The sequence below is a fragment of the Anser brachyrhynchus genome, assembly GCF_964034855.1.
Source record: "Anser brachyrhynchus genome assembly, chromosome: 4".
Classification (NCBI taxonomy): Eukaryota; Metazoa; Chordata; class Aves; order Anseriformes; family Anatidae; genus Anser; species Anser brachyrhynchus.
In genome coordinates, this window is record NC_137698.1 from 45070551 (window position 1) to 45085187 (window position 14637).

General features: G+C 45.0%; 2 protein-coding genes across 4 annotated transcripts in view; one reads left to right on the top strand and one right to left on the bottom strand.

Moving 5' to 3' along the window:
• BBS12 (Bardet-Biedl syndrome 12) overlaps window positions 1-14637 on the bottom strand; it is a 62939-nt gene that overhangs the window by 23499 nt on the left and 24803 nt on the right. For 2 of the 3 annotated variants that reach the window (XM_080590541.1, XM_080590540.1), the window contains exons 5-8: window positions 12211-13366; window positions 9454-10981; window positions 8657-8831; window positions 5556-5674 (exon numbers count right to left, since the gene is read on the bottom strand). In XM_080590541.1, the coding sequence (XP_080446667.1) occupies window positions 5556-5662 (107 nt within the window). In that variant the 5' untranslated portion in view covers window positions 5663-5674; window positions 8657-8831; window positions 9454-10981; window positions 12211-13366. Of the gene's footprint in view, window positions 1-32; window positions 161-5555; window positions 5675-8656; window positions 8832-9453; window positions 10982-12210; window positions 13367-14637 lie in introns of those variants that run through there. The other variant, XM_080590542.1, reaches the window with a different exon arrangement.
• Window positions 45-4313, top strand: LOC308194519 (uncharacterized protein). Its single transcript, XM_080590551.1, has 5 exons — window positions 45-179; window positions 618-773; window positions 1867-1995; window positions 2095-2232; window positions 2452-4313. The coding sequence occupies exons 1-5, from the start codon at window positions 177-179 to the stop codon at window positions 2539-2541; spliced, it is 516 nt and encodes a 171-aa protein (XP_080446677.1). The 5' UTR covers window positions 45-176; the 3' UTR covers window positions 2542-4313.

The following is a 14637-nucleotide window of genomic DNA, read 5'->3' on the forward strand; positions in this document are numbered from 1 at the left end:
TTCCCTGCTACCCACCCCGCCTTCGCGCTGACCTCACGAGCCCTCCGAGCTTCCCATTGGCCCGGGCTAGGGAAGGGGGCGGCCCCCCGGCGCGCCCCAGCTCGCTCATTGGTGGTTTCTCGTGGCGGCGCTGAAGCGTCTTCCGCCCGGCGTTGGGAAGCGGCAGCGGCGGGCAGATGGTGAGCGCCGAGGGGCGGGCGGGGCCCGGCGGCCGCGGAGCGCTGAGCGCTGAGGGGCGCGGGGCGGCTGCGTTATAACTGTGTGGCCGTTAAACGGGCGGGACGGGGCTGGAACCCGCCCTGAGAGGCCAAAGCGACGGGCAGGAGGTGCGAGGGGCCTCAGTCACTGCCAGAGCGGTCACCTGCAGCCTGCCTGGCTCCTCTCTGACTGGCGATCTGTTTAAAACATGAAGGCCAGACGCTTCTTCCCTCCTAACAAAGTCTCCAGCTTGGTTTCTTTCTAGAATCATCCAGGAAAATGCACAAGAGACCCAGCTGCAATCTACCCGTTGCCATAAAGAACGTCTCACTTTCCCTACAGCTTCACTATGGCTGTTTACACGAGTTGTGTTTTGAATTTTCTCGAAGGGGTGATCTCTCATTCTTCTCTTTCTGAAGGCATCCAACTACAGGAAACCTGGCTTAAGCACAACCCAGCGGAAGAAAAGTGGCTTGAAACCTGAACTTACAGAAGAGCAAAAGCAGGAGATAAGAGAAGCTTTCGACTTGTTTGATACTGATGGATCTGGAAGCATCGACATAAAAGAACTCAAGGTTTTCTCACTGTTTTTCCTTGGATGGAAGTATCATTGGTCACAAAATCGTAGCTGCTTTTTCTGTGTGCCCAGCCCTAACTTGCTCTGTTTTAAAATGGCTTTAGTGTATGAACAACAGTAACGGCTTGCTCTCATGGCTGAATTTGGGGTGTATTTCACAGTTATCACAATACAGAGCAGGCAGGCTTCTCTAATACATGGACAGTTGGCGAGGTAGCTTTCAATATCTGAACATGTGAAATTTTTGGTGAGTTGGCACTTTCCACTAGAAAAGTGTTCAGCAAGAAAATTTCTGCCCTGCCCTGTATTTCCACTAGATCATATAGGAACAATGAATGTTCACAGGTCAAATCTTCCTCAAGTTATCTGGCGAACCAGGATTGGGAAATTACTAATAGTTTTATCAGTACTGAAGTCGTTGTTATAGAGCTTGGTTTTAAACAACATTAATATTAAGCACTACCTGTCCTTACAGTAGTATTTTGTTTGTGTTGTGTAAGCCTCAGAAAGTCTCTTTCCTTGACTAGCACAACACTCACCCTTTGATTTGCTGAGGCCGAGAAATTTATGGAGTATCGTCAGTTGCCTCCCCATGTAGCCAAAAGTGCCATGAACTATACATCTGGATTTCTTCTACTCGTGTACTGGATTGCCTAAGTTAACCACATGTAATCAAAACTAATAGGCATTCTGCCCTAAATGTCAGATGAAGTGAAATCACATCCCTGATCTCTCCCTTGGTGTCCCATTTTGAGAAACCAGCCCTTTTAGGAACTAAGCTGAAAATCAATCTGTAGTTCAGAGATGTAGTTGGAACTTTTACGTAATTCTGACAAAAAGTTTCCCTTAGTTTCAGAAATAGATCCATGTTCCCCATAAATCCAAAGACAAAATAAATCTTGAGTCTTACAAACATCAGACCTACACTACTAGTAACTGGAAAGAGGAAACAAGCAAGTGAGAGCTGTCAGAAGGTCTTCCTTGCAGTGAGCTGTCATTATAGTTTTGGATGAGGAAATTAAATGAGCTTTAATGCAGCTGCTGCCACTAGACTTTTGGTAGTCTCCTAACAGAATTGCTTTTTGGCACAGGTTGCGATGCGTGCCTTAGGCTTTGAGCCAAAGAAAGAAGAAATTAAGAAAATGATAGCAGATATTGACAAAGAAGGAAGTGGCACCATTGACTTCGAAGACTTTTTGGCTATGATGACACAAAAAATGGTAGGAATTGTTAAAAAAAAAATCTTGGAATAAAAAATACCATAAAGGGACATATCAATAGCAGGTGTTTAATTCATACACATTGTACTTTCATTTTAGAGCGAAAAGGATTCAAAGGAAGAAATCTTGAAAGCTTTCAGATTATTTGATGATGACGGCACAGGAAAGATTTCATTTAAAAACTTGAAAAGAGTCGCCAAGGAGCTGGGAGAAAACTTAACAGATGAAGAACTTCAGGTAAATTCTCACTTGCCAGAGGTTTTCTACTAGGAATGGACCAATCCTTGTGGGAAATTCATGCCTATACAAAAAGAGCTGAGAGGTTAGAAATGTGCGGAATAATCAAATACAGAGTCATGGTTTTGTAAGAAGTACTTCTGATTTGTTTTGTAATGAAAAGGTCTTGTGTTTAGAGTCAAGCCTCATGCCTGACCAGGTGTACAATATGTTTTGTAGGAAATGATCGACGAAGCTGATCGAGATGGAGATGGAGAAGTGAGCGAGCAAGAATTTTTGAGAATCATGAAGAAAACTAGCTTATATTAGTATTTGTTGCCTTGCTTTATGGCTGCTCTGAAAGATAACCGGGAAAAGACTTAAAAAATGGGTTTGTCTCCTCTGCATATTATATGCCAAGTCTGAAACGCCAGAATTTTGGCTCATTCTTCTTTTTCAGCAAAGTTAATCCGGGAAGGGGGGCTTCAGTACCCAAAAGAACTGTTCAAGTGAGGTACTGCAGAAATGAAAAGGAAGGATGAACTGAACCTGCAAGGTAAGGTCCCTTTAGCCCTGGCCCCCAGATCAGGATGTCAGTGATGCCATCTTGGATAAAGAATGCTGTGTCCTAACCATTTAACTGAAAAAAGTGAATGACATCTTGCCTAAGACATGAAGGTTACCACTGCTGCTGGGAAACACCAAGTCTGACTTTCCTAAGGCTACATAATAAAGAGATTAGCTTGTAGCACCTTAAAGAATGAATGTACAAGCACAGTATTTTTATTCCTTTTAAGGCTTTTAGGTTATCTTGTGGTATTTCTGTCCTTTTGTTGATTTCCGTAAAAGACTCTGAAATCAGTTGCATATTTATTTCTGTATGAAACACTGTATTCTCGTGGCGATTTGGTTTTGGACCTCAAGGGAAGCAAATGTAGGCAACCAGTTTTAGTTCTTCATTCGGAGCAGCGTGCCATCAGAAAGTGTTCTTTTGTTTAACTATTCCAACATCTGATCTGAAACCTGGTTTAAATGAGGCTCGCCTGCTTGGAGTATCAAAGTTTACTGTATAACCAGTCAACATCTTGTGCCATTGCTCTTACTCCCAAGATTTAAGTACCTGAGGAAGGCTCAGGTCTAGGGCATGCTATGGTAAATTATTTCCCTGGCTATTTACAGTCAAGTTGCAGGGAGAAGTGGCGTCTGAAGTGAAAAAACAGCTCACCTTAGACAGCTGTGAAACAGTGAAGAGATTTAGAGCCACGCAATCCAAATTCTTTTCAGACGTCATTATTTTTAATTAATTTCTAAGGAGTATTTTCAGTTTCTTGAGTATTTTCTGTATATGCCCTCACTCCAGGACTTAGCATCCATGCTACGACGACATGGCAGTGACGCACAATATGACATCTAACTATGCCCTCCTGCAAGGAGGGTTTATTCTTGGGTCCTGATTAGACAATCAGCTTCAAAACTGCAAGGAAATCCTATAACCCTTAGCTACCTCTCTCCCTCTAATAAGCTCTTTGAAGGAGAGTTTGTTACTGCTTACAATGGCAGCCAGGTAGCGAAATGTCAGGAAAGGTTCAATGGGAAGAGGAGGGAAAGGACAGAGTTTCACCAGTATGGGTTAAGATCCCATCCCTCTTTCCTCCAAACAGCTCCAGATGCTTCACAGCCACTAGCAAGGTTTGTCTCTAGAGAACTCTGTAGAAGAAAGGAAGAGACAGCTCCTGGACTAGCTCCCTATTACAGCTGCTTCTGTAAGGGCCCAGCAGGGGGAGAATTAGTTTCAGCAGTGGAACAGAGAAGTGTTCATTTACATTTCTTCCTGGCATACAGATGCGGAGCTGGCACATTCTCTCCAAGTCCTCCAAGTTTCATGCTCTGAACTACACTCTCTGAATAAACCCTCCTTAACCTATACAGAAGTAGGCTTAAACCTGTGGGGGAACAGGGATTGCATAGGGCCCTAAAAAACCAGAGATCTATCTGTGAAGTCCCCTAATTAACATGTTCGGTGGCAGTAGATGTAACTGTACGCTTTTTTTAAGTGTCTGTTAACTTTGTATAGTGTGAAATAAAACTGTTTTGCAAGTTAATGATGTTGTATGCTCACAATGAAAACTAAATTTTTCAAAAATAATTTTGAAGCATTAAGCAGTTTACCAAGTACGTTTTTGCTTTATCTTCTCTTTCTAAGAGATAAATTCCTAGGTGCAACAGTCTATCACATAATTCTTCTCCCTCTTCCACTACGCTGATTAAAAGTTTCTAGTACTAACCACTTATAATCAGAAAGGGAAATGTCAAGTTCTAGTTGATTATGGGGAATCCCAGCGCCTATTAGAGTGACTGTACTTCTTTCAATGCTGCCACAGGAAGAGATTGATGACTGTTGTTTACCTACCTATGATGCATGTCACGGCTCTCTTCCTGTTCTAATCCTGTTACTTTTCTTTTGAAAGTAGGAAAAAGACACACAGTCATACCTACTGAGGAGGAAATTTTATTTCTGGCTTGCACATTAATCTCTCGAGTCTGGAATGTTGGACGGTGCCTCAATTAGTGCAGAGGTTGCAAGTGGTAACGTAACAGAACAAGTGTCTCATGCTGCGTTAGTCTGCGTTATGGCGAGGGATATCTTGTCCCCCCTTCAGCCACAGACACGCAGTAGGAAGACTAACAGCAACACCGACAGCAGCCCACAGCCGTGCTGTGGTTCTCTGCAAATGATTTTTAGTGTCACTGTGAATCCTTCCCACACCTTCAAAAGTGTATTTGTTTACATCTTTATACATGGTGGAGGAAAAGAAGCGTTGCTGAGCCAAGGGCTGAGCTCAGAGTTAGGCTTTTGTGGGGAACTGAATTGCCCAGTCAAGTAATTCACCCTTTTACTGGGCTGGAGACACTCGGCTCGATGAGTTGGGAACATACCCAAGCAGATGTTTTTCCTGGCTCTGTTATAGTGACTGCTCAAGTAACTTACCCTAAATCAAGCAGTGTCACTAGACGAGGTGGATTACTTGCACCCCTCTCTTCCCGTTCACTCTATAGTAAAAAATATGCCTAACGCAAAAGCTGGGGCACTTTTAGGAGACTTGGATTGAATTCCTTTGCACTAAAGCACTGAAAAGGAGGCAAAGCAGTGATCTGGGTTTCCTTGCATGAAGGGACCCGTCCCTCAAGGCACCTGAAGCCAAGAGAAACCGTCACTGTGGGTGCAGAGAGCGGCACGTGATGCAGCGGGGACGGCTCCAGGCCTGACCAGAGGCAGGTGGCCGCAAGCCCTGTTCTTTGCCCCCCTTTACCCCTTGGTGGTGACAGGGAGGCTGGGTTCTTACCTGCGTGTGCAAGGTCCCCTCGGATGGACGGCTGCAGTACGTGTTTCCAGCTGGGACTCTCCCTCCTGCCACGTCAGTGAGGCTGGGTTTTCAGTTTGAGCGCTCATGCTGGTCGGATGCTGCACAAAAAGGAAAGTGGAACCGCAGTTTGTATCGGCGAGCATCTAAATATCAAAGCATTTAGGGATGAGAGCTGCTGGGGAGATAACGTTGCAAATCACTTCCAATGAAAAATGTCTTTAAACAAAAATGCACTGCGTTTTTAAGAAAATACAAAGTAGTTCAAGAGAAAAATAATTTACTTACAAATAACATTACAAAATATGGCAATTTTAAATTAATCTTTACTGCTACCTCCCCTGTGCAATTTGAAACTCTTCATTATCTCTCTGTCCCACAGTACAGAGAAAGAAACTTTCAGTTAGATTTGGAAAACAAAACAAAACCAAAACGCAAGGTGACAGTCTAATTTGCAAGGACGTTTTAATTAATCTGAGCTGGCAACTTCAGACATCGGACTGTTGTGCTTTCTCACATTCTTGAAGTCAGTGCAAGGAAGGAACTGCTTCCCGGTGCACCCGTGCCAAACGCGTGTAAAGCAGCATGCTAGCCAGGCACAGGTGCCTGCAAAAGCTCGAGGAGCAACCTTTCATTGCTGGAGGTGCCCACGGAGTTAACTGGAAACGGGTGCTATCGCTCACATCATTAGGTACGCATCTGGGTTTGGAGGAATAAACACAGGGCCGATTTCTAACGAAAAACCGATCGCTTCTTTTTAGGTAAGCCTAATCTTGGTATTAAAAACAGGGTGGGGGAAAGTAAGAAAAGAAAACCCTGGTGTACTTTCACATGCCAAGAAGCCTATGAACAGTTAGAGCAGGAGCCTAAATATCTCTGCATCGATGAGACACTTGATGTCAAAACATTTGCCATTTACAGTTTTGCAGAACAACTCTCATGTCCTGCAGACTGCCCGCTGCGGTCACACCACGTATCTGAAGCGTTAAGAACCCGTTCCCTGGGAACCTCCTTACTGAGCTGATACACATCGAACGCTGACGCAGTACCTTTGCTTTTCAGCACCTCTGGACATGGTGAGCAGAGTTCGAGAAATACTCAGGCAATGGAAAGTGTTCTGGGCCAGAATTCACCATCACCACACGCAGCGTGGAAACGCTGGCAGAACAGATTTTTCTGACATGGGTTAATCTTTCTGTGAACCTAACTCACATTACTATAAGACCTAAATTCATTCCATTCGCTGCTTGGTGCTTTTTGCAGTCTTTGCAAGCCTACTGGCCCAATGTAGGCTTTGGGTGGTGCATGTTTTTGCAGACATCCCTTCCCCCAAAATAGCAATGTCAAAGCCAAATCAGGGGCGTTGAGACCGCGTCCCAGTATCGTTGCTATCGGCCCTCCTGCTCACTCAGAACTTATTCTCCCTGCTACAATTTGTTTAAAAATTATTTCCCTACCCAGATAAAAAATGAGAAAGAATAATGCTCCTAAGATGCTTCAACACACAAGTTTTATTTCAAAATTTGTGACGTGCTAACAGCAACCAGCCGCAGCTGCCTGATGCAATTTACAGCACTCGGGCAGAGAGAGGAAATAATCAGAGTTACTGCGCAGCCATCCTTCAGCACGCGTGAGCCACACACAGGGCTCGTGCATCCCTCCTGCAGCAGGGACCAAACAGCCTGCTCGGCCTATGGCCTGGGGTGATCCTTGACATTTGAGGAAGGTATTCCTACGAGAATAATTCTGGAAAAAAAATCCTTTTTGCCATCCATATACACCTATCAATAGCATACCCGTGAGTGATCAGTGGAAAATGACACAAACACAGAGCCTGGGCACACCCCTGTCCGAATCACCCCAGCAAACGGGGCCACGAGCCCCCTTCGCTTCAGCCCAAAGGCATCAGCAAGGTCTCTGCTGAGTGGGCATACAAGTCTCATTTCATTTCTGACTTTCTGGGCATTGCACACGCTGCTCACCTCCAGGATGTGCTCCTACGTTTTTACTTTAAGGAAAGATGCACAAGTCTTTCATCTCTCCCCAAGGAAGTAAAGAACAGAGATCTGAGAGCGTGACACAGTCTCGCTAGAGGGCATCCAGTTACTAACATCTAAGATGAGTGATGCTGATTTCCCTCCTCTGTGGCTTTTAATGACGATCAAAAGTAGGCTAACAAACACCATCCAGCTGGGGCTTGAAATATGTGGTTGGATACTTTTTTTAAAAAAAGAGAACACAACAGTTTTCACACAAGTGCAATACAAAATACTGTAATTATTAGCTGGTTGTTCAGAGCTAAACCCCCAAACCACACTTTCTGAAACTCCCACTCTGTATCAATAGTTACAGACATGCTCTTAGGGGAGCAGGGAACTGAACTTGCCTTTCACACAGTCCCCCCGAGTGCTCTGCCCACTACTCTGTAAGCTCATTTTCTCTTTTGGGGAATACTGCTCTCAAATGGAACCGCTTCAAGCAGAGAGACAGAGACAGATCCATTGTGGGATGCTTGTGGCCTCCTCCTGGGATGTAGGAAAGTTGGAATGACAGTTTTGCTTCGAGTCAAGAGGAACAAGGATTTGAGAATTAGACCCTTGCCCCAAGGTGAGTGTGTCGACCTTTAAGAGAATGTCTGCGCTGGGATGAATGTGTCTTATCTCAATGGCCTTTTGGGGGTGGAGAGTGACCCAAGAAATAAGTCTTCAGGAAACTGCCTGGCCACAGCTCATAAGCAAGGCAGATGGACACCTGCCTTAAATTAAAGGCTGCTCAGAATATCTGGGGCATAAGAGCTCGTACTTATCTACTGCTGCAAAAAGATGGGGGCCCCATCAGGAAAAGACACGGAGTTAGGGTTGGTGCAAGACAGAGAGCCTGAGAAGTCTGACTATCCAAAACCTGACTTATGTGTGCCCGATTCCTTAAGCAGCACAGGCAGACAGAGGGCCTTAAGCCACGTCTCCCTGCTGAGTCAGGAGCCCAGCAGAGCTGGCTAATAGGAAACGTGCTCCCATGCAGTCAGCAGAACATGCATGAGCGGTTCAGACTTGATCACACATAGTAGGGACTGGGGCACCTACCTTTAAAAGCCTCTGCCCTTCTTCGACCTCTGCTCTTTGATAATTTTAGGGGTCCACTGGCATAGAGTTCGAGACCTAAAACTGTAGCTGTCAGCTTCTTTGGAGGTCTGGTTGCCACCAACACAAACTTGAAATTGCTTCAGACACTTTTTGCTGGTCTGAATGAGATTTGATGCTGTGAATAAAAACAAAGCAAAATTGCCCAACCTGAGTTGCAACCATGAAAGATGCTTGGCACAACCAGAGGCACAAGCATAACCTTCACATGCATTTACTCCCCCAATGTTTGATGCTTGTGCTTGGACGTGCATGCTGTATGCACGTATGCAAATCTCACCATCTTGCCACTACTCGAGTTCCACATACTTTTGATATGCAGAAAGTACAAATGCAAGCATACATTTACAAGTATCCTTAGGAAAGAGGGCGGATTTGCTGTAATATTTTAGTCCCATATAGGATAGGGTCTGTGCACTGTGGAGTTAGAACGGAGCAGAAATCTAGCCCCTACTTTCCTGGAGTGAAAACCCGGAGGGTTAAGTCCACGGACAAAGTTGAGGCAAGGGTAGGATGGATACTGCCACTCCAGTGCTATAGCTAAGGACCCCAAGGCAGAACTGCGCTGCCAGGCATCGCAGACAGACTCATCAAGCTTTTGAATAGCTAGCTTTGGTAGCTGTGGCAAACAAGTCCCTACAGCACAGGCAAAAGCAACATCTGCCCTGTAGCATGAGCACATCAGCATGTGGGGCTCCCAGATGGGAAAAGAACTTGCCACGTGAGCCAGCTGCAGGTACCTGGCATGGGAAGTCCCGGTACTGGCTTCAGGGGCTGCAGCAAGCTGGTGCAGTCTCAGCGAGCTAGCTCTTCTTCTCAAGGCCGCTGTATTCCCTTTGGAAGTTTGATTGGTTCTGGCTGGTGACAGAAATCTCAATACAAAAAGTACAATCCTCCCCTGCTTCCCTCAATGTTAAATACATTTTAAAATAGGTTTCCGTAGGAGACGCATAAAATGGCTAGCCTAGCCAGCTTGTCAAATTATTTTAGAGCACTCTGCCTAAAAATATAGCTTAGCTCAAATAAAACTAGCCAAATTTAAAAATCCACACTATTGTATGAAGTTCACACTACTGTATGAAGTTCTTTCCTATTACGGTTTCTTCTTCACCTGCCTCTACTCAATTTCCTCTACAAAGAGAAAACAGATGTATGCTTTCTTGTAAATTCTTCCAGACTTACAAATGAGAACCATGAAAGATCTAAACATCAAGGAAAAAATGATTGCAAACATTGCAAGTTTGATTTATAAACACAAGAAGGTATTTCACTAGGAACAAGCCACATTTACACAGACTTTTTAAATGTCATATCAGATCATCTCGATTTCAGATTCTCAAAATCTGTGTTCCCCATTTTATAAAAAAGAAAGCTGATGGGTCCAGATGTTTCCTCTTTAGATAGCCTATGCCACGATCAGACAAAGGTGAAGTCCACAGAAGTGTTGTTTCCACACACCTTTTGAATGCTTTGTGTCAATCAGTTCATACCATTTAGTCAGCTATGCAAGGTCAAAGATGATGGCTGCAGAGTAGCTCATTTTGGAAGGGGAGGTGCATAAATTTACCAAACATTTTCTTTCTTTGCCCTCCCCCCAAAGTTAATAAAATAAATGAAGCCCAGGTATAGATGAAGTCCAAAAGAGTGGGCCACGAAGAACTACTCTTTCCATCTTAAAAAGCTATCCATCAAACCAACATCTGTTTTTTTTCAGTTCATTGTTTCAGATTTCTGATGACTTTTTCTGCAAGTTCAAGTAGGCAGGATTGGTAGTCCCATGTTAAAATCCACAACTTTTTGCAGTGTTTCTCCCTGTGACTGATTTCCAAAACTGTCAATTACTCAGTTCTTGATGGCTAATTAGTTACACAAGCAAACAGAAACCAGCTTTGTATACAACACTGCCAAATGAACACAGGAAAGATTTTTCAGTAACTTTTTCAGTGCTGGTAGTCCAAGGTGTTATCGGTAGACCTAAAGGTGCATTTTGCAGAAACAAACCAAGATTTTTTTTTCCAAGATGAAAAGAAAAATTGAAATATGCCAGTGGATGCACAGTCTGTCTACAGCAGATGTATGCTTTTGTAACTAACATTTTCTGAAATCGGTGCAATTATTTTCTGTGAGCAGAAAAGTACTTGGAGTTGAGAACAGAATTTGGTCAACGTATCCCTTACCTGGCAACTTCTCAGCTTTCTCCTTCATATCAGGGACCAACAAAGTATTTAACAAAACGGCCGACAGTCCTAAGTATTATTTCTGTTCACGCTGCAAAACAAATAAATATTCATTGTTGAATCCTGGTAAAGTAGGTCACGACATGGGGGGAGTAAATGCTTGGGATCCTTGTGCAGAAAGCAATTTCACTATTGCTTACGTTATTAAAAATAGTAATGTTACAAATCCAAGAGAAAATACGAGTCGAAAACGCTTAGGTATCAAAATTACAGGAGCTTTTCCCAGAAATATAGCAACTTTGAGAGCGTGGTGGGAAGACGCAAGTATTCTCGTTCTTCCTAGTATCAAAACAAGATGTAATACACGTATTAAACAGGATATTATTTATTACGTGGGGATTTTTGCGTGAATATTCAGAATTCTCCTGACTATCAAGTGCCATGCAGTACTATGACTCACTAAGTCAAGATCTAGGATGGTTCAATCCTGACCACCTCCTGCTAAGGGCTGAGCATCATCTATTCCCATTGCCTTCAACAGGACCGAGCGGTGCGTAGCACTTCTGCAAAATTGGGCCCTAGACAATGAAGGCTTTAGGTATGGGCTTCCTATTTCCTGCAGTGGATTTGTGTAGGTGGCCTTGTTACCAGAAATCCATACTCCTACACAGCAATTTCTGACTGTGTTTCTGCAGAAATGACTATGATGAAAGGAATGAAATATTTTTTAAATAAAAATCATGTGTTTGTTTCTCCAAACCGATTAGAGTGTATCTTGCTGGCGAGATGAATTTTATCACCTCCTGGGTGGCAAAATTAAGAGCAGGATGGAAAACAAGAGGATTAAGAATTTCAGAGGCACCGAGGCACGGGCTGTTGGTGCATGAGGAGGCGAGAGCCCGTCTGTACTGTCCCATCTCCATCGCCAGCGGCTGAGTCACTGGCCCAGCCTGCAAAGCTCCTCGCTGCTGCATTTCGCAGCCAAGAAAATCCCACATCCTCCCAGTGGGTGTAGGAAACGCAGCTACAGCCTTTGGATGCGTCGGCACCAAAAACAAAGGGGAGATTGTGGTGTGGGCCATGTCCGCGGGCGTAGGGCCAGCACCCCAGGACCTCATTTCCAGCAGCCCAGGTCTTGGGGCACAAGAAGCCATCTGTGGGAGCTGGGGCAGGTCCCCACGGAGGGATCTGCCGTGGCCCCTGGGAAGTGGCCTCTCCTGTCCCACCCCAACCTCTTCCTCTGCTCTTTCGTGAGGGGCACGGTACACCCAGCCCTTGCCTGTCTCCCCCATGCTTTCACCTTTGGGTGCGAGGTCTTACCTAGGTCAAGCCTTGCCATGCTGCTGTGGAGGTCACCAGAAATGCTCCTCTCATCTCCCACCCATCTCAGCTCACTCTCAGCCACTCCCCGTGAGCAGAAGATGGAAGAGGTGGGTGCAGTCAGCCAGGGTGACCCGATCCCAACTGAACACTGCCAACGCTGCTTTAGACAGTGGCTCCACACACATACTGCTGGGAGAGCAAACCAGGATGGTGCTCACGGATCGGTGTTATTTCCTTCTCCAAGTTCCTCACGGCACTTCCAAGCTCACATTAAGAGTGTTGCTGCTCTGCGCAGACCGCAAGCATCCTGGGTCAGGCAGCCAGAGCCTGGCTCTCCGGTCTAAGTATTGCTCTTTGGAAAGAAAACACATGGGCAGACTGACATGGGTTTGCCTGGCTGTCTGGGCAATTGCTGCAGACAAGAGCTCCTTTGAGAAGCTGCTCCTGTAACGCTGACAAGAAGAGACCTGTCATCCCCAAATGTGTGCTCGTGCCCACAGGTGGCGGCAGAGCTGGCACCAGCAGGGATTGCCTTAGGAACACAATTAAAGAGCCCCCGTTAGCCCTCTGCAGCATGAGCCATCCCACACGAAGTCTCCAATGGCTTAAGAGCTCGGCAGGGGCTTCTCCTTTTCCTCCGGCACAAAGCTGCTGCCCCTGCACCTCCAGCACTGTCTTCCTGCTCTGTTTGACCGCTTGTACTTTTCCTAGGAAGGTCAGGAAGGGAGTACCATGCAGTAAACAAAGGAGAGAAAACCTTTTCTGGCATCCATGCCCTGTCACATTTCTTCCATGCTCACATTGCACAAAACAGGAAAGCACAGGCACAGGAAAACAGCTACATCTCAAGGGGAAAAATAAACCATCCTTTCCCAGCTCCATCTCAGCAAGCATTCTTTGACTAGACCAAGTGCCCAGACCGCGGGCAGACAAGAGAGCCTGCCTTTGTAATCCATGCCAACAAAGGAGGAGCACTTTACCACAGCCGGGTCACCACGTGGATGGTTCAGCACTGGATTACAACACCAACTTCTTCTTCAGAGGGGGCATCACACGGCCAGCTGTGCCATCGGCCTGGCTGGGGAGGAGGCAGCCACCTAGGGAAGAGCTGGTCACACCATGGGCTCCCCCTTCCTTGGGCTCATCACACTCACTGTGAAGTAAAACATTTAATACCCAATGTTTAATACCGATGACAGCAGGTTTGTTTTACAGGTACTTCATAGCTACCGCCTAGGATATTTCTGAATGCCTATGGCTGCGTTCTTGGGGTGAATTGGTTTTTACAAGTTGGAGTTGGAAAGACTGTACACAAGTAAATAGGATGTGAGCTGCTGCCTCATTGCCCTTAAGTTCAGAAGTTTACAGTGTTTTTTTCAAATGACCCCTGAAAACGTAAAGGTGGCAGATGAGTTCCCTGTAAACTAGAAAATAATCTGTTTTTAAAGACTGAAACACTGATTGAAACTGAATCTATACATTTAATGGAAAATGGAGGCTAGGACAGTATTTTTTGTGGCATAGTTGCCATCCTGAAACTTTCATAGTTCAAAAGGTGGCATAAGTCTTTGACAAAAATGAAATCGTTTGACACTTATTTCAGCAGTTTCCATTAAGAAATTGTCTCGTTCAAGGCACCATCTGTTTAAAAACATTACATCAACTTCTGTAGATTTTGCTTGATAACGCTCACCAAGTTCCTAGCAACTACCGCCATTTATTATTTGCATATGAGATTTTAGGGACAGAAGCAGAACAGAATAGCCCCGTGCCCTAGAAAGCCTTCAGCCTGAGCAGAAGACAACTGATCACGAACAGTACAGCAGAGAACACATAGGGCAGCGTCGGCCAGAAATCCAAGGAACATGAACATCCTTCTGATATTCTTTTCTTAAGAAAGAGTTTTCCAATGCCTCTGGGAAATCTCTGAAATTGGGATGCTTTGGAAATATCAAAAAACGTGTACTCTAAACACGTAACAGGAAAGCCGTAGAGCCTCGAAGCACAGATCAGCAAGAGGCAGAAGGGAACATACTGAGACTGAGTGGGAGATGCTAGTGAGGCTGTGAGTGCAGCACAGCCAGCCTTGGATGAACAGACATTTTACTTGCATTCAATGCAACAGAGCAGTGAGATATCACAGAAATTATTTAAGCAGAGCGATAGGCTTGGCAAATTGTCTTTGCAGCAGCACACAATGACTGAATGAAAGCCAAGAAGAATCCTGCAATAGCAGACACACGAGAAGAAAGTTTTCGTTCTGTGAATAAAATCTTTACGTTACTGAATAAACACATCCAGATTTAAGCATTCTCTGGATTCAGTGCTGTCTCTGTCAAAGATGATGCCCAAGTTGGAAGTCTGAGTGAGAAGCAAGATGCTGAGGCTTTCGTACTCAAACAGCAAGTACCGTCAACTCTCAGG

What these genes read in the sequence shown, in the direction of transcription:
- LOC308194519 (XM_080590551.1), top strand. An exon ending in TCGACATAAAAGAACTCAAG is followed by an intron (nt 774 to 1,866) that starts GTTTTCTCACTG and finishes TTTTTGGCACAG; the next exon opens with GTTGCGATGCGTGCCTTAGG. An exon ending in TAACAGATGAAGAACTTCAG is followed by an intron (nt 2,233 to 2,451) that starts GTAAATTCTCAC and finishes TATGTTTTGTAG; the next exon opens with GAAATGATCGACGAAGCTGA.